Raw genomic sequence first — 18,647 nt, forward strand, 5'->3', positions numbered from 1 at the left:
GCAACCAGTAACATTGCTGGCAGACTTACAGAACATACATCAAAAAATGCAGCTCTGGTTACAGTCCTGTACAGTTTGCTGTAAAGCATTAGAGATTCAGCAGGGCTTCTGAAGTCCTGAAAGATGAGTCTGGGTGATGTAATACGAAAAATTAAGTAAAAAGGGTGCAACCATATACTTCAAATCACACAACTTTATTTGCTGGGATAGTCAAGTACAAAACCTTCTCATAATTATAACGACAGTCATACTTTTTGTGTAATCAAAGCGCTTTTGATCGGAAAACTGTAAAATTCTAAACAAATAATTGGAATACATTAATCTGTAGGCCATTCAACAGAGTATGAGCAAAGGGCTGGCTAGCTGAACTGAAATTGGCATTAAAAACATGTCTGGTAACGCATTGCCAGGAAATGCATATGGCTGTCTATTATGAGTCACAGGTTTGGTTGCTATGATGTAACCATGGTTTTAAAATGTTTTGTCATTTTCAAACTATCCACTCAATATGAATGACATATCTAGCCTACATACAGGTAGCTAAATATGAGATGAAATATCTGTTCATACAAAATTGTATTTTGAGTCAATGTGAATCATGGGGACTTTCCCAATTCCCATCCCCACTGTAACCATAGGGGACTGCAACGCAGTACAACTCCTTGCAATCACGTGTTCAATACATTTCAACCATTTTGGTGTTTCTGTGTGACTGAAGATATGCACAATACTGCACCCTAGTGCTCGTATAGGGAATGTTTATTTTTTTATGAATAATGTGAAACGCTTAGCAGAATGCTTTTACTTTAGACAAGTAAAACCTCTTTACACCTTTCATTTTTATCTTTGAAATCTTGTAATCTTGTGTGTAAAAAGAAAGAAGGGAAATCCGTTGTACGAATTTATCACAGTGTTTGAGCTACTTATTGGCCTTTTAGAAGAGTCATGATTTTAGAACAGGTCTTTTCATGCTCCTGTTTACCCTTGTGCATCAATTAAAAAAGTTACACATAGGTCCATATAGAGGACACACATGTCTGTGTCAAAAAACTGTCATAAAAATGTGAAGCTTGGGAGCACAGACTTAAGTTTGGTCTCATTTTAAAGAAGATCCTTGGCAGATTATTCCTGAAGTAAAAATTGAAAGAATTAATAAATCAATCCCCAAAAAAGTTATATAGGTTTAAGTTTAGGAAAATTATTTATGAACATTATTTTATATAAAATATATATTTTATGAAACAAGTTGAACTCTAAAACAGCTAGAAAATCAAAGCCATACATCTAAATAAGTCGTGTTCCAAATTTGAGGTTGATATCTCAAAAAATGAGCTTTCTGTAAGATTTTGTTTGGGCGCAGTACCAGATTTTCCCCTTTGGATGCCAGCAAAACTACTGGTACACACAGTGATTGGATTTTAGATTTGCAGTTGAGTTTTTCTCTCTCAAATATTACAAGCACACAGACACAAACAATTCATAGGCTACAAACCACACTCAGACATCCATACCAACACACCCACACAATTATCGTTGCATAATTTACCCAATTGGCTCTATAATATGCAGAAGCAGAAAACAGGAATAAAGCGATTATTTGCTTTATAGGCCAAACCTGAAAAAATGACATCTGGTAAAAAATAGTAAAACATTTTATTTTGAAGCATTGCGAACAGAATGAAAGCCTCTTAACAAAGATTGCATCATATAGTTAAATGGCCCTGGGATTAAAAATGGGAGTTTTAATGGGTTTCAATGGGGACATTTTTTGTACCTAGTGCAAAATTTTGTTTTTTAAAGGAAATGGCGGCGAAATAGTACAATTCCAATAAAAATACACACCTGTGCCAAATTTTATGCAGTTAGCATTAACACAGGCAAAGTGATAAAAAAAAAAAAAACTGTCCATAAGGAAGCTCAAGGGTTAACTATTATCGAGAAATCCAGTTTCTAAAATATGAAAGCGTAGGTTCCACCGAGATTTGAACTCGGATCGCTGGATTCAGAGTCCAGAGTGCTAACCATTACACCATGGAACCGCCCTGTCCAAGCAATGAAATCTACAGGTTTAATAACTTGTTATTGTGAAAATGAACAAATGTTTTCTTGCTTGTTTGTTTCCTTCAAACCGCTATCATCAGGAAGTATGACCTAAACAACCCACTTTTACAAGTCTAAATTAAAAATAATTCCTAAGAACACAATGATATGCGGGACATGCGACTGTGTTTTTCTGTTTGTCAAAAGTACGTTTCATATTAAAACATATATTAGCATTTTAAACTCAATTGCACGATCCACAAACATTTAGCTGTTTTATAGTTATAGATTATTAAGATATACATTAAATAAGGTATACAATACATTTACACATACTGAAATACTGCCATATAAAATAAAATAAATATTGTAATACGGCTTTTATTTTGACAGCTTGTAAAGGCCCTAACCCGGAACACTTCAGGAGACGCTCACTGGTTCGCCTGCTGCTAACCTGTTAGCATGGCTACTGCCTAATCACAAATACACTGCAGTGCAGTAGCGGAGAGGACAGGGACGGGTCGGCTACACTTTTGCTTCACATTCTTCCATTGTTTGCGCTTTTGTTTTAATCGAAATGGGGACGCGAGACGACGAATATGACTACTTGTTTAAAGGTTAGTATATACAACATTTGCGCCGACTATATAAGTTAAAGCGGCGCTGATCATCGTGGTTATTGTTAGATAGTGTGGTTTTATATTAAACACATAAAGGCCAGCTAACCGGCTAGCTCACTTCAAACAGCCCAAAACAATCTACTGCTCCTCGGCTGGAATAGTATCATTTTAGTCTTATATTACTCAGTTACGCCGCACTCTGTCTATACAGATGTTGGTTAATTGACTACATAAAGCACAGTTTACCGAAGATCGGACCACACCTTGAAGCGGCTAGCTGAAGTTAGCTGATAATGTCGCTGGAGGGGTTTAACGGAGCAGGCGGAAATGGGAAACGGCCTGTATTCCCAGATGTTTTTCCAAGCCTGTATGACTGACTGACTTCGGCGGAAGGCAAAAGGAGATATTTTGGGGCAACTTCAACCACCGTTCGCTTTCATTATATATTTTTCCTTACAATGAAAGTAAACAGTGAACGAGGCTGTCATTCTGCCTTACATCTCCTTTTGTGTTCCACCGACAAAAATATAGTCGCTTTGGAACAACATAACACATTTTGGGTGAACTGTCCTTATAAAGAATTATTTGTGTCAGCTTATTGTTACTGTTATTTTTAAGGAAATACAAGGTATCAGGTGATGTGAACTCGCGTTGCTTATGTTATCGTTTTTAATTTTTTTTTTTTTTTTTTGAAATAATGTGAAATTGATCATTTTAGAATAAGTCCATAAAAGAAGTTGTTCCCTATTCAGTCATCTTTGAAATGCATTGTTCTTTGAAATGAGTTTGTGAGGTTTCGCTCCATGTTGTCATCAAGAAATGACGTGCTAACTTGAATCATATTGATCGTCAACAACCTCTCTAATCTAGTATAGTCATGTTCGATGTTATAAATAAATCTTCAAATTAGCCTAGAAAAAGTTTGTAAGCTTACGTTATCCACCAAGTTCATTGTCACACAAGAATGTTACCAAAAATGGTCATGTAGACTCCCACATTGTGACTTCTTAAAACTAAATGCACTTCACTTTTAAATTAGGTTGTCATAAGCGCTTAGTTTCCAAACTTGAGGAGGTTTGTTCCTATATTTTATTTTAGACAGAGATGTCTTTGATTTATCACTCACACTCCTATTTAAATGGCTAGTTCATGCAATAATTAAAATTGTCATCATTTACTCACCCTCATGTTTATCCAACCCCATAAGACTTTTGTTCATCAAACACAACTGAAGATTGGCTGAACTAGGTTATTGTGTTTATCAGATATAAACCATGATGTTCTTTATTTGAAAGTGGTCCTGATTGGTGACTCTGGTGTGGGGAAGAGTAACCTGCTGTCTCGTTTCACTCGCAATGAATTCAACCTTGAGAGCAAAAGCACTATCGGAGTGGAGTTCGCTACACGGAGCATTCAGGTGGATGGAAAGACGGTGAAGGCTCAGATTTGGGACACAGCTGGACAGGAACGCTACCGAGCCATCACTTCAGCGTAAGTATTTTCCTTCCTCATATTACAGATACCAATTAACATTTTACTTGGTTTATGTGTTTGTTGTTTTGTTTGATAAAGTCTAAAAGCTCATTCACACCAAGGACGGTCAGTAACTATAAACTTTTAATGATTTTAGGGAAGTCCACACCACAGATAAAATGACAACAGCACAGAGGAACGATATTGTTGAAATCACTTTCAGAATTAATCCACCTGACTTTTTTTTTTAAAGAGTTCGAGTATTTATAGCGGCAGACTACAACTGCAGTCAAATATGATGTCAGTCAAAAATGAAAGTTGTTTCAGAGGGGAAGCAATTTTCTATATTCTGATGAACTATTATGAAGACAAACTTAATTGGATGATTGAATCATTCACATTAGAATCAAGAAATGCATTTTGATTTCATGTTCTCATTGAGCACACTTCAACCTTCCACTATCTTTTGATTGGTTCCCTGTGTTGATGTACAGGTATTACCGGGGAGCCGTGGGGGCCCTCCTAGTGTATGACATCGCCAAGCACCTGACCTATGAGAATGTGGAGCGTTGGCTTAAGGAGCTCCGAGACCATGCAGACAGCAATATCGTCATCATGCTCGTGGGCAATAAAAGCGACTTGCGTCACCTCCGGGCCGTGCCCACCGACGAAGCACGTGCATTTGCAGGTTAGATCTACAATAAAGACTTAAAAGTGGACCTTTAACTCCTGTTGCATTACAGGGAGTGTGTATAGCCAGGGCATTAGTTTGTTTGGTTTCTTTGTGTGCTCTTTCAGCTTGTTAACTGTTACCATGAATGTTAATGTATGTTCCCCATGTTTGCAGAGAAAAACGGTCTGTCCTTCCTAGAGACCTCAGCTTTGGATTCCACCAATGTAGAGACCGCTTTTCAGACCATCCTGACTGGTGAGTGTGCTTTGCAAAAGAGCGTTTCAGCACACGTAGCGGATACTTATCAGTGTGCAAGGTTAAGGATGATAAACTTTTATTTATGTACTGGTAGAAGAATATACACGAATGACGAAAAACACTAAACAGGCTTGAGGAAATGACTGTTTGTTTGTTTAAAATGATAAAAAAGAAAGATTGTAAATGATTGGCTGAAGGCCACATCCTTATGAATGACTCATCAAAAGCCCTGACTTGGTCGGGTAGGTTTCTCTAGCCTGACGTGACTGCAATAGAGAGTCTCCGTCGTCTTTTGCTCCTCTGTTTGGCTCCTGGCATCTGCAGAGGGAGAACAAATAATAAATGTTTCAAAGGCATCGCAGTCAGTTGCAATGCTGTAATTGTGTCCAGTAATAACTGTAGGGTTTATAGGCTTTTACGGCAACACAAAGTCCATATTCATTGCCAGTTCGTGTTGTCACTGTGCACATTGTCTCAGCATCAATATCTTTTTCTGTCTCGTAGAAATCTATCGGATCGTATCCCAAAAGCAGATGTCCGACCGCCGAGACAATGACATGTCACCTAGCAACAATGTAGTGTCCATCCAGGTGCAACCTACTGAGAATAAACCAAAGATGCAGTGCTGCCAGAGCATCTAGCGGCACCCGTACCATAACCCCCCCCCCAAACCCCAACCACCCACCTGCAACACCCCCTCCCCTCCCCTCCCCCTTCAAGACTGCTTTGGGTCTGAGATGCAGCTGCACAACTAGGCTTGAGCACAGAGGCTGGTTCCAAAGCTGGAATCTCAAAGGGTCACCACCTGCAGTCTGGACTAAGCTTGTTTTTTTCCCTCCCTCCTTCCTGCCATGGTAGGCTTTTATATTGCAGAATTTTAATAATCATTTGTGCCGATCTTCACTGAAATGTCTTAATATATAATTTCATCCGCAAACGTGTGAGGTTCGCTCATGTATGTCTTTAGTAGCAGCCCCCCTTGTCTCTGGGGTGGAGGGGAGAAACGTGCAGTATTGGAGGTTTTGCTATATTTAATGTTGTGATTGTAGAGAGATGATGTACCTGATAGATGTTAGATGATGATTAGGGCCCAAAGACCACAGTCTTCACCTTTCAGCCATCTTCCAAGTGTGGTTCTCATTGCATGTACACTCCCTTCATGCATTCGGCACGGGGCGGCATCGCATCACGTTCTTGATTTCACCATCAGGCCAATGGAAGAGGCCTTAAGGCACATAGCTACTGCGCTGTTTTCTCTTCGCCATCACGTGCTTCATTTGCATCGAGGTAGAATAGTGGTTTTAGTGCCTTTTTTTGATGGAACGTTACACGGAGGACGCTTTCATGCATGTGCTTAAAACGCAACACCTCTTCAGCTGTCCGTGCCAGTGCGGCGAGGCCTTCATCACACGCTAGAATCACACTGTAATGTAGTCCATTATGGACCTTTTCTTTTTTGTGTTACCAGCCCTTTCAGTTGTTGTCTTCGCATAGCAAAAGTTCAATTTGTAATAAACAAGAATTGATGTCATAATTGCAGAAAGATTGTTTCCTAAAGAGGGGACCGTACTACCAAACAGGCACAAGTTCTCTTTGAAACACTACCACAAACCCATTCAGTAAGAAACGAGGGAAGACTTCCCCTAAACGTAACGTTATCTTAACATCCTCGCAACCTCAAACCCATTGTACTTTTGCAGGTCACACTCTTGTCGTTAAAGTCGGAACAGGAAAAACACGCGGCAGTGAATAGTGGCCAGCTGACGGCCGCATCACATGAGAGCACTCTAGGGAATAGACTGGATACTTTCTCTTTCTTTTTTATTGCACTGAATGTAAAATATCTCCCGCCACTACAGTTAATGATCTTAAGACCTGTAACTTGTATTTATTCTGTGGTAGTCACTTGAATCGAGTTGTTAGCCTTTTAATCTTCGTGGCGAAGTGATGGGACTCTTAAGCGTTGAGACACAGTGTGATAATTTATGAATGTATTATGTGTTTTAGCCTACAAAAAGTCTTTGTCCTGATTCCAGCAGATGAGGAAACTACCACAAGCTGTGATGCTCGTCTTCGCTTAATGGCTGTCTAATAAAATTTACTCGGTGTGACATGAAATATCAGTAAAGACTGAACTAATAATGCATGTTATATAACGGTCACCACAGGTGACCTCGGGGTGGAAGAATACTGTAGACCTCAGCAGTGGTTTATTTTTCTTCATCGATCCCTTTGAGTTTAATTACCCTAGCACTAGGTAAAACAACATAGTTTGCTAAGATCATTCCCATCAGGATCAGAACACATTCCAGGTGGAATTGAAGGCCCTTAAAGGCTGCAATGTAATTACTGAATCAGACTGAACCGACATTACTGCATGCAAGTCATTTTACTGTTTTTAGTGAGTCTCCTATAGCTTATAAGCAGCACATACAGTACTTATCGCCATCGAGAGGAAAAGACCTGGTGATTATACAAGCGTCAGGGTCTGTTTCTGTTCTTTTAGGACCCTGACTCTGATTGTATGACTGTTCTCTAGAGGCAGGGGTCTCTGGTGCTAACAGGGGCCGGTGCCAATGATGTGAGGGCACAGATGGCACGACTATGACCTGCCCATGCACTGCACATAGCTGGTGTGTCCTAGTAAGATTACCCAGATATTACTTTTCTGACTGTCGGATCTTTCACGTATTGGCTCGAGAACCTTATTTCTTTTTGTTTCTTTTGTCTGCACTGTACTGTGATTTTATTTTGTATTGTTATGATTATACTATTACTCTGTCACCTGTAATTCCAATTTAAAAGAGCAAATAAAATATGTAGTTAATTCAAAGCTTTTCTATTACTTATATATTGTTTAACCTTTCTTAGCTTAGTTTTCATGGAACAGGTTTATTACCTCATTATGCCCAGTTACTTTATTCCTTTTTTTTTTTTTTTTTTTACATATTTATTTCAGTTCCTTAAGGCATGGCCACAACGTCCTGATTTCTAAAGATAGTAAAAGTGGTTGGTTTATTTAAAAGGGAGCAGTTATATGTGACAGATGATGTTCAGTGCAGACTCACCAAATTATTATTTTCTTGGTAAATGAACGGTATCAAAATCCTACACTGTTTTGTCTAAATAAATAAAACACTAAATATATCTAGCTAGCATCACAACATTATAATGAACAATATAAAAAAACGATTCATTTAGAGATTTGCTAAAATTAAAGATTAACCTTACCTTGAGAGAGTAAATATTACAGTTTAGTGGTTATTACACAAAAACATGTGACTGATGAATAACATGATTAATCAAGCTTCTACACAGCTTACAAAAATGAGGACTTTTTCATGTAAACCAGCAATTAAACAGTAAGAACGTTAAATAAACTGAGCGATCTTGAACAATTCATAAAAGTGCATGAGGAAACACTGCTGAGCTGTAGAGCTGATAGGATTGATGAAATGTTTTTTCCCCTTTTATTTAAGAATGATTGTCACTATGTTATTGCTATTATGATGTTACGCAGCCACTTCAGAACAAAACTCAAATCAAAGCTGCAAAGCTATAATCATCAAACAAACTGAAACACAAGGAAAGGGACATGTCTCCAAATCTATTTATACTGTTTTTAGGACACGTATGAAGTCTCGTCCTATCATGGAGTCTATTTTGACAAAAGAGCTAACATATAATGTTGACTTTATATATTAATACTGTGCACAAATAGCACAAGCACATGAAAATAATTGGTCACTATGGGAATCATTTTTTCATGCTACTTTTTTCCCCCCCTTTAAATATGTTTAACTTTTACACCATAAAGAAAAACATCACTTGCACAAACAAGGTATAAATAAACATCATAAATACATAGCCACAAAATAAAAACCTTTCAAGGCCTGCTAACAGATGTTTTAAAAATGTAAACATACAAAGAAGAAAAACTAAACGTACACAACTTAATTCCAATTCATAAGACATACACACTGATAGCAACAGTCATAAACGTCTATGTACAATAGAAAGCACCAGGTTGTTACACAAATGAGCAGTGTAGTACAGTATCACAGAGCTCATGTTGACCCCAGGCTCTCCTCATAAACTTTAATAAATATTTCTGAGTGGTAGACGAATGTACAGTATTATAAAGTCCTGGTCGGTACTTCCTCATAACGGTAACCGTCTTTACGCAATAAGAACTCTTAATATTTCTTATTTTAAACCATGCTTTTGTTTCTAAGGTCCAGACTAAACGCTCCAGGGTGAAAAAGAGGTTGCCCCCTCACGGTCACCCCGGCTGCCAACTCCAAATTAAAAGTTCTGGATCATTGAGTCGCATTGATTATCTGTTCCAGTGTGTGGAACTCTTGTCTTTAAGAATCAACATAGTGAGTATGTTTCCATGAAAACCTCTCAAATGCTCCTTTATTCCCTCCAAATGCCTTTTCATAGACCTATAAGCAAAGAATGCTTTTCTACCCTTGTATTTCCTGATTTTATATGCAAAGCTTGTTAAAAAAAACATCTCTGAGAGGGGTGATGAATAATCGCTGGTGTCCAAATCTGGAGCTCTTGTTCTGGTATACAGTCCATTTCCCACAATCCTCCTTTACTCAACGGAAAGAGGAACACGGTCTCCACCTGTGTCACGTCCAGTATAATCTACTCATGCATCTGTACTTGAATGTGTGTTGGAGAGGAAGAGAGATAAGAAAAGAGAGAGAGAGAGGTTGAGATTGTAAAAAAACGAGGTCTGGGAACTGCCAGTCTTGCGTCCCGTGTTTTTGGGGCAGGCCTGGGCTCTACAGCAGGGAGCTCGGGGGGCTCTCTGGAGGGGGTGGGGTGTGTGTGGGGCTGTGGCGCATGGGCAAGATGTCGTAGTGGCTGGGAATGTGGCTGTTCCGCGGGAGGTCGTAAGGACTCTGGGAGAATCCGGTCGCCAGGCCGTTGGGTCCCTGAAGAACACTCACTGTCGGTTCTGAGAAGGAAAGGTGGCGAGAGGTGAGCGGCTCAATTTCTGAAACTCTCTCTGAATCTTTAACACATAGCTTTCTATATGGTGTACATTACATTATAAAGATTTAATATTTTTCCCATTAGCTGCATTACTTGGTGATTGTCCTGTATCCTCAATAAACAAGCTACAATTAGTCCAAAATGCAGCTGCTAGAGTCTAGAAAATATGATCATATAACACCAATTTTATCATCTCTACACTGGTTACCTATTAAGTTCCGTATCGATTACAAAGTATTGCTACTGACCTAAACGGTTTAGCTCCTGTGTATTTAACCGATCTTCTATCGCCCTACAATCCATCACGCTCTTTAAGGTCACGAAACTCTGGACTTCTGGTTGTACCTAGTATATCTAAAGTCTACTAAAGGAGGGAGAGCGTTTTCACATTTGGCTCCTAAACTCAGGAATAGCCTTCCTAAATGTTCGGGACTCAGACATGCTCTTCCAGTTTAAATCTAGATAAAAAACATCTCTTTAGCCAAGCTGTCACATAATGCATCTCATAACCTTGTACTCCAGTTATACCAGATCAAATGCACATGATTATATTTGTTTGAAATGTTATGAACAGCAGCTATGCTAATTATTTTCCATTTGCTTTTCTGTTTTATCTCGGGATGGCCATATGAATATGTACATTTCTAAAATGGATTACTTGGACACAGTCACCTGATAACAGATCACTCTGAACAATTGACATATGCATTTTCTGTAAAGCTGCTTTGAAACGATATGTATTATGAAAAGCACTATACAAATAAATGTGAATTGAATTCAACTGAATAAATATTTTTGAATAATTTGGGGAAAATACTGGGATTAAATATTGCCAAATGGCAACCTTGTACTACAGTGGAAAACTTCTCCTTTAAATAAACTAATAAAATTGACAAAATAACAACAAAATGACTACAACGGAAGGGTTGAAAACTGAACAACTCAAAATATGAAGTATATAAATAATGCTAAAATAACACTGATATATATATATATAATTTATAACTGAAGAAAAAATGTAAACACACCTGAACATTGAAGTACACCTTATATCAAGAAAGACAAAGTATAACTTCACAGCTCAGAACAACGGGCTAACTTGTTTATGTATAAATAAGCCTTTTGTTCTACAGTTGTATTAAAAAAAAAAAATTTAATAAATTACATATGGCGACATTCATATTTTCTTAATTTTCTGTAAAACTATGTTGAGCAACATCTATAACAAAAAATGAGCAGCCCCTGAATGTGTCTTTCCTATAGAAATTACAATGCAGTTTGTCTTTCTCACTAGTGAGAAAGTGAAGGCAAGTGAAGTTTCCATATGGCAACATCGTACTAAGACTGTATTAGCAGCTATCGTGCTTAAAGAGAGAAAAAAATGATAAAACAGCAGGGCTCATATAAGAGAAGTAAGCAGTCATTTGCTTTGATCAGACTCACCCACGTCATAGACGTTCCTGCTGGCAGTGGTGAGGGTTGTGCTAGTGCTGGAGCAGAAGGTCAGGTCTCTGTGTGCAGGAGACTTCATCTCCACGTAGCTGCTTTCAGCGTGCTTGCAGGCCAGGCTGGGCGGGTCTCGGATGGTGGCGTACGGGTTCTCACTATTTAGGGAGCACGAGCTGGAGCTACACATGGAGGCCTTTATGTAATCTACACACATTACAGAAAAGATATTAAAAGATATTTTATTGCAATGTAATCACCACATCATCCTCTGGGAGAGAAAAATGTAATACATGTTATTACATATACAAAGAGCTATGGGAAAATTAAGTTGCGTTCAAGACAATCTCTCGGCAAAGATGCAAAATAAGCACTTTCCATGATGTACAGTTTAGAAACAGCAGCATCCCAGGGTGAATTTTTCCAGTGAAAGTTAGACTGCACTGGAAAATCTTGTTACAGCAGTTAACATCTAATGTAGCTGAAGAAGAGTTTGTGTAGAGAGAGTAAAATATAGACGTGGCTGTATTACTTATGTACATCATCCAGAAATATAGAGGAAGTGATTAAGTTGTGCTTTGTGGAAAGAAGGAAGTGATGGCACAACAGTATTTATAAATCTCTTACACCATTTAAAACGTAACGCATTTGCGAATGAGGCACATGCACATCCAGTGTGATCACCATAGTACTATAGTACTGAATGTACTAATCTTCGAAAGTCATTCTTCATTTTTAAAAACAAAGTGAATGCAGTTGTCCTTGTTAAAGGGCCCCCTCAAAAATGGAAAAGGACATCTTGTGTACAGTGTCCACATATTACATCAGCAAATGTCCAACATAGTCACTACCTTTGGCCATTCGGGTGGTTTTGCTGTCCCTCAGTGTAAGTGTGTCTCCTCTTGATACACCTAATGAAGCACATGAACACATTCTCAGTAATTCATGATTTAAAAACAGTATAAATAGATGATGGTAAATGGTAAAACTATAGGCTATATATATATATATATATATATATATATATATATATATATATATATATATATATACGCTATTGTATATATATACTGTATATACACCCTTTTGAATGACGTATGCTCATAAAGCCTGCATTTACTTAAAAAAATATATTTATTATAACTGTTTTCCTTTTTAACATATTTTAAAATATAATTTATTCCTGTGATGACAAAGCTGAGTTTTCAGCATCATTACTCCAGTCTTCAGTGTCACATGATCCTTCAGAAATCATTCTAATATGCTGATTTGCTGCTCATGAACCATTTCTTCTTATATTTTTCTTCTTTAAGCCTTTTTTAATATTTTTTGTGGAAACCGTGATATCTATGATGAATAGAAAGTTTCAATATTTATTTGAAATAGATTTTTTTTGTAACAATGTAAAAGTCTTTTAATTCAAATTAATGCATTCTTGCTGAATAAAATGATTAATTTCTTGAAAGAAAGTGTATATACTGTAAATATGATCAAATTCCACCTAAATTTAGCTTTTATATCAAATATCATTTTTTTTAAATTAACGCTACATACCTATTCAAATAAAACAATGTTTATACATATAAATATTTAAATATATTAGAACATTTTCTAGGACAATCGAACATTTCCTGAAGTTTTTTCCAATCAACATGAGACTTACTCAACCATATGCTATAAGCACCCAGGGGAAGACCTAGTATTATTGTATGGTTAAATTAATTGACTTTATGATAAAAATTGTTATTGCAATTAGCCAAAAAAACGTCATTAACAGAAGGAACAGGAATGACTAACAGAAAGGACTGTCTTTCCATCCACCTACATATAAAAGCAAAAGCAAGCGCTTAAACAATACCCAACCTAGTCACTCTTATGAGCATTATGAGTTAACCTTTAACCAAATCACATCACAACTCATCAGGTTTCTCAGCTGACTACCCAGAGACATGACGTCAAGATCGATAAATGAAATTCTCAAACAGTGCACCAAACCCACACTGCAATATTAATTTGGACATGACAGCAGTAGAGTAACAGTGTGTGCTCACTGTTCAAATGGGGGTTTCCTCTATACAAATGTAATAAAGTTTAGTCTGTTCAAAGAAAAGGACCGTTTGTACTTTCACTTGATTTGAAAGCAAAACTGTCCTCATTTACTTTAACACAGATTCCTTGTCTTACAGTGAAGGATTCATCAAGAAGACTTTTGTAATCTTCATCATAATGTAACAACTTTTGGCTCAGGCTTTGAAATAACTTCCCGTTTATAAAACAGACTGTCATCTACAAGTTAAATCTCTTCAGCACTGTGAACAGAAATCAGGGAAATTTCCAATAACAAGGTGAAATCCATTTAAACTTGTGGTCACTGGCCCTATTTCACTTCCTCTATGGGCTTGCAGAAGAATATGATGGAAATACCCATCCTCGTACCCGAGTCTCTGAGGCCTTGTGTGCTGTGCCGAAGCCTTATCAGCAGACCTGCAGGTGGACATAATGGGGTGAGGTGGCTTGGGATGGGATGTCAGAGAGGTAATGAACTCTCTCCCCCCTAGTCTGAGTGACCTTGGATAATATAGGCAAAGCCTGACCTTCCACCACATGCATGTGCCACCTAAAGTAAGGGCTTATTAAAAACACAGCAGGCGGAGGTCTTGCTCCAGTGCCAGAAGCATCCCAGCATTCATGCAACCCCCCAGGAATGAGTAAGTAGTTTAATTCTCTGGTGCCCTAATGGAGAACAAATGTCTGATTTGTTTTGGAGAATAGGCTGAGCGGAGAAAATAATTATATATCTGATCCATTTCAAATTGCATGAGTACTTTTGTCTGACAGGAACAGATGGTTTGAGTAGGGGGTGAGAAGAAATTAAGTGAGTACACTGACCCAGGTCGTTGAGATTGCAGTACGCTCTCCATTCTGAACTGTTCCTGTCTCCTTTCTAAAGGGAAAAAGAGACAAAAAACATTAGACACTCTGAAAGACCATTGTCCTGATAGACTTCAGCAATGCAATGATTTTTGACCTTTTTTGGTTTCATTAAGAACAAATAACCTATAAAATGTATCTCACTGGCATGACTACATAACCTAAAAAATGACTGTCTAAGGAAAAACAACACATTTTAAAACCAAACCCAAGTCCAAGGCTTCAAAATAACGGTTTCAATATATTTTAAAATGTAATTTATATATATATATATATATATATATATATATATATATATATATGAGAACAGTTGTGCTGCTTGAGATTTATGTAGAAAATGTGATAATTTGTTTCAGGATTCTTTGATGAACCAGAACAGCATTTATTTGAAATAGAAAACTATAAATGTCTTGACTGTCACTTTCGATCAATTAAATGCATCCTTGTTGAATAAAAAAATCTTACTGACCCCAAACATTCAAATGGTAGCGTATGTCACACAGCTTGTCATAGCTGGACATTATGAAAATGCACAACTTTATATCCAACTTCGGATCATTATTTCGTCTTGATGCAAATGAATCCCTTCAACAAATAAGTCTACAGATACAAAGTGAATACGTAGAGATTGCCCTTGTTTCTGAGTCATGTTGTAGCATACATTTCTTTATGAAATATTCTAAGCACAAGAGCAGATAATATTGCCATAATATGATGCTTGAAAAAAAATCAGTTTTTGAAAATAGTTAATCTACCAAACCTACATGGAGTCGTGACCCTAATGTACTCACCTTAAGAGTGAGAGTGCCGTCCAGGTTGTTTGTGATGGAGGACGAGATGTTGCACTGCGCCACAGTGTGGTAGCTGGGGTTGGAGAAGCACTGGCCACTGCTGCTGCTCTGAGATGTTTCTAGGGTAGAGAGCAAGACAGCAGTGTTCAAAACTCCTACATATCACACTGTACAAGAGTACAAACAATGACCATCCTTTTACTGCAATAAAGTAGACAAGGGCAGTTTAATGGACAGAAATTCATGATACTTAACAGAATTGATGGAGCCATTTATAGCCAAATCAATAAAACTAGCATCTATGCAGCTGGCATAAAAAATGACAATAGATATGCAGTATTTTCACATGATTAACATACTTCAGCAAGGTTAACAGCATACAGTATGACAAGTGTGGTAGCACCAGGTTAACCATAATGCAATGCTGAAACTGCTGCTTTTACTGTCAATTACTGAGCAGACAAAAATGCCACTACATATGTACTATTATAAGTAGGGCTGTCAAACAATTAATCGCGATTAATCGCATCCAAAATAAAAGTTTGTGTTTACATAATATATGTGTGTGTACTGTGTATAATTATTTTTAATACATAAATACCCACACATGCATGTGTATTTAAGAAATATTTGCATGTATATACTGTATATAGACTGAATGTAGCCTATAATGTATATTTTATATAAATATAAACATTTTATATATAAATAACATATTTTTCTTAAATATATACATGTGTGCATTTATATACAAAATAATTATACACAGTACACACACATATATTATGTAAACACAAACTTTTATTTTGGATGTGATTAATCGTGATTAATCGTTTGACAGCCCTAATTATAAGTCATATTTGTAAAAACATTCATGGAGCATCTTAAGTTGTTCATTGCAGCTTATTCAATATTTGATGATTAGTCTCAAAGGAGTTTCTCACCAGAGAGGGAGTAGTCAGTGTTGGTGACACGCAGGGCTGGTGTGTATGAGACGCTAGGCATGTCCTGGCCTTTGTCTCTCTGTCTCTGCCTGAACCAAACAAACAAGCTGAGCATAGCCATGATGATCAGGAGCAGGAAGATGATGCCCATGACAGCACCCGCGGACTGGCGCTCTGAACCCAGAGCGGGACTGATCTTAGTGTAGGGGTTCAGCTCCTCCATCACTAGAGCCGCTGGGACACAGAATATGATTATGTTGAAATCAAATAGAGCAGATCAGAGTACTTCATTCCCAAAAGTACAGGTACAATAGAATTCTCTTATGCATGCTAATCTCTTGTTTCATGTACGATAGCAGACACCACAAAAAGTGCATTTTCTTCATAATCTATCAAAATATTGTTTATACTTGTGGTTGCCAAGGGTTTGTGTGGTTGTTGGTGTGCAGTGTTGGGAGTAACGCATTACAAGTAATGGGAGTTATTTTTCAAGTAAGTAACACTTTGCTTTCCCAGTATTGACTGACAGCTCTCCTGTCCCAATATTGAGAGAAATCAGGAGTAAGTACAGAGGCGTTGTGTGTGCTGTGTAAACAAGATGGTTAAATTGTAGTTCCAGAGTAAATGTAAGCACGCATTTACTCATCTCACTTACACAAAAGCAGATTCATAAATGAATAAAAACAGTGAATATTACACAAACCTGCAATAATTAAATGTTAAATAACACAAATATACTTTATGTATTTAATCTCACTTTATTAACCAATGTCTTTGCTGCTGAACTTTGATGATCCAATTCAACCATACTAATAAGCAAAATGACTTTAGATAAACCACATTTACATGTTTTGTGATTCAGAATGGCAGCATAGCTGAAAGCAGGGTTGCCAGATTGGAAATGTCCAAGTATCGTACCAGAAGCTAGTCAAACGTACAGAATACAGCTATTTATCTAGACCAACAACTTTTTGACACGACCTGCAAATTACTTTATTGCTAAACTATCGAGCTCAGCTTGGAAACAACTGACCTAAGCGCCGCGGCAGGAACATTCACTTTTTTTTCCTTTTTCTAGCAAAACATACAGAGAGGACATGTTTATGATATACAACTTTGTATACAATATGCAAAAGGAAAGTTAACTTGTGCTATTGAGAGAGAATCATTCTCAACGATGATTGGCCGAGAAGACATAACGTGAGATGAGATGGAAGACATAATCATGACGGTAGACGTAGAATCCACACCTAGATCAATGAGTATGGATGGAAGCCCTACAACGACCATCATTTGAAGTGTCACAAAATTCAGAAATTATCGTATATTGTGGGATTTTTTTCATTATTGATTGTACATTGTACAGAGGTCAAAATTATCGTACAAATACGATAATTATCGTACGTCTGGCAACACTGGCTGAAAGGTTTGTTTGAGCCCTCGACTGTACAGGCGTGAATTTGCATTTCCTTCAGCCTGATGCTTTTACATTTCACTCTATGTGTGAAAGGGCCTTTACATTTGCCAAAAATATATATATATATATTTGTTTGCTAATAAAAAAACGAACATCAAGCCCAGCCCAGGTGAGAAAAAGTAACGCAAAAGTAACATAATACATTACTTTCCATAAAAATTAACTATGCAATTAGTTCCTTTTTTAGGGAGTAACACTATATTGTAATGGATTACTTTTAAAAGTAATTTCCCAAACACTGTTGGTGTTTTTATATGTAGTTCCCAGGATGTTCTGTGTTGTTGCCAAGAGTCTAACTGGTTGTTAGTGTGTTGCTAGGGTGTTCTTTGCAGACTAATTGGTTGTTAATGTGTAGCTATGTGGTTGCTAGTGTGTTCAAGGTGGTTGCCAAGGACTTGCTATGTAGTTACTTTGAGGCCCAAGTCAAAAAAAATTATCCGGTTCCCAGTTCGTTTAGTATAACATTTTGGAATTTTCCATCAAAAAAGAGTGTTACCCTGGTCACAGCGGATTCCTTTGTATCCCGGGCTGCAGTAGCACGTTCCGGTCACATAGTCACAGGTGGCGTTGTTCATACATTCACACAGCTGCTGACAGCCATAGCCAAATGTCCCGGGAGGACACTCTGTACAAAAACACAGACGAACACCATTAACTAAACACCACTGCTAAACTGTGTAAAACAAGCACTCAGATAAATGTTGTGATGGACTGCCTGAGATGGTGGATGAGGAACACACGCACACACACAAACAGGTCATCTAACAACCATCATCAACATCATCAGGACAGCTAAAGGTCTCTTTCGAACACAAGAACACACAATTCATAAAGAGGCTACAACACTCACTCTGTTCACAGTTGGTCCCAATAAAGCCAGTCCGACAGGCACACTGGCCAGTGATATGATCACAGTCAGCTCCATTTTGACAGCGGCACACCTCTGCACAGTCTCGCCCATAAAACCCTTGGGGACAGCCTGAA

General features: G+C 37.7%; 2 protein-coding genes and 1 non-coding gene across 5 annotated transcripts in view; 1 reads left to right on the top strand and 2 right to left on the bottom strand.

Moving 5' to 3' along the window:
- Positions 1-1,967: 1,967 nt before the first annotated feature.
- trnaq-cug (transfer RNA glutamine (anticodon CUG)) lies at positions 1,968-2,039 on the bottom strand. Its single transcript has one exon. It is a non-coding gene; the product is annotated as a tRNA-Gln (tRNA).
- A 458-nt stretch (positions 2,040-2,497) lies between these two features.
- Positions 2,498-7,897, top strand: rab11a (RAB11a, member RAS oncogene family). The gene is made up of 5 exons (XM_056254266.1): positions 2,498-2,657; positions 3,956-4,151; positions 4,628-4,821; positions 4,981-5,061; positions 5,569-7,897. The coding sequence occupies exons 1-5, from the start codon at positions 2,618-2,620 to the stop codon at positions 5,703-5,705; spliced, it is 648 nt and encodes a 215-aa protein (XP_056110241.1). The 5' UTR covers positions 2,498-2,617; the 3' UTR covers positions 5,706-7,897.
- A 1,102-nt stretch (positions 7,898-8,999) lies between these two features.
- megf11 (multiple EGF-like-domains 11) overlaps positions 9,000-18,647 on the bottom strand; it is a 153,435-nt gene continuing 143,787 nt past the window's right edge. For 2 of the 3 annotated variants that reach the window (XM_056254050.1, XM_056254043.1), the window contains 8 exons: positions 18,514-18,642; positions 18,160-18,288; positions 16,187-16,420; positions 15,243-15,361; positions 14,410-14,464; positions 12,372-12,431; positions 11,518-11,727; positions 9,000-10,036 (listed from right to left, as the gene is read on the bottom strand). In XM_056254050.1, coding sequence (XP_056110025.1) covers positions 9,861-10,036; positions 11,518-11,727; positions 12,372-12,431; positions 14,410-14,464; positions 15,243-15,361; positions 16,187-16,420; positions 18,160-18,288; positions 18,514-18,642 — 1,112 coding nt within the window. In that variant the 3' untranslated portion in view covers positions 9,000-9,860. The remainder of the gene's footprint in view (positions 10,037-11,517; positions 11,728-12,371; positions 12,432-14,409; positions 14,465-15,242; positions 15,362-16,186; positions 16,421-18,159; positions 18,289-18,513; positions 18,643-18,647) is intronic. The other variant, XM_056254060.1, reaches the window with a different exon arrangement.

The sequence above is a fragment of the Rhinichthys klamathensis genome, unplaced genomic scaffold, assembly GCF_029890125.1.
Source record: "Rhinichthys klamathensis goyatoka isolate OS25496 unplaced genomic scaffold, OSU_Roscu_1.1 h1tg000005l_1, whole genome shotgun sequence".
Lineage (NCBI taxonomy): Eukaryota > Metazoa > Chordata > Actinopteri > Cypriniformes > Leuciscidae > Rhinichthys > Rhinichthys klamathensis.

Excerpts from the sequence above, each read along its gene's own strand:
- rab11a (XM_056254266.1), top strand. The coding sequence starts at position 2,618 with ATGGGGACGCGAGACGACGAATATGACTACTTGTTTAAAG. Across the intron at positions 4,822-4,980 it reads CGAAGCACGTGCATTTGCAG|AGAAAAACGGTCTGTCCTTC; the intron begins GTTAGATCTACA and ends CCATGTTTGCAG. Across the intron at positions 5,062-5,568 it reads TTTTCAGACCATCCTGACTG|AAATCTATCGGATCGTATCC; the intron begins GTGAGTGTGCTT and ends TCTGTCTCGTAG.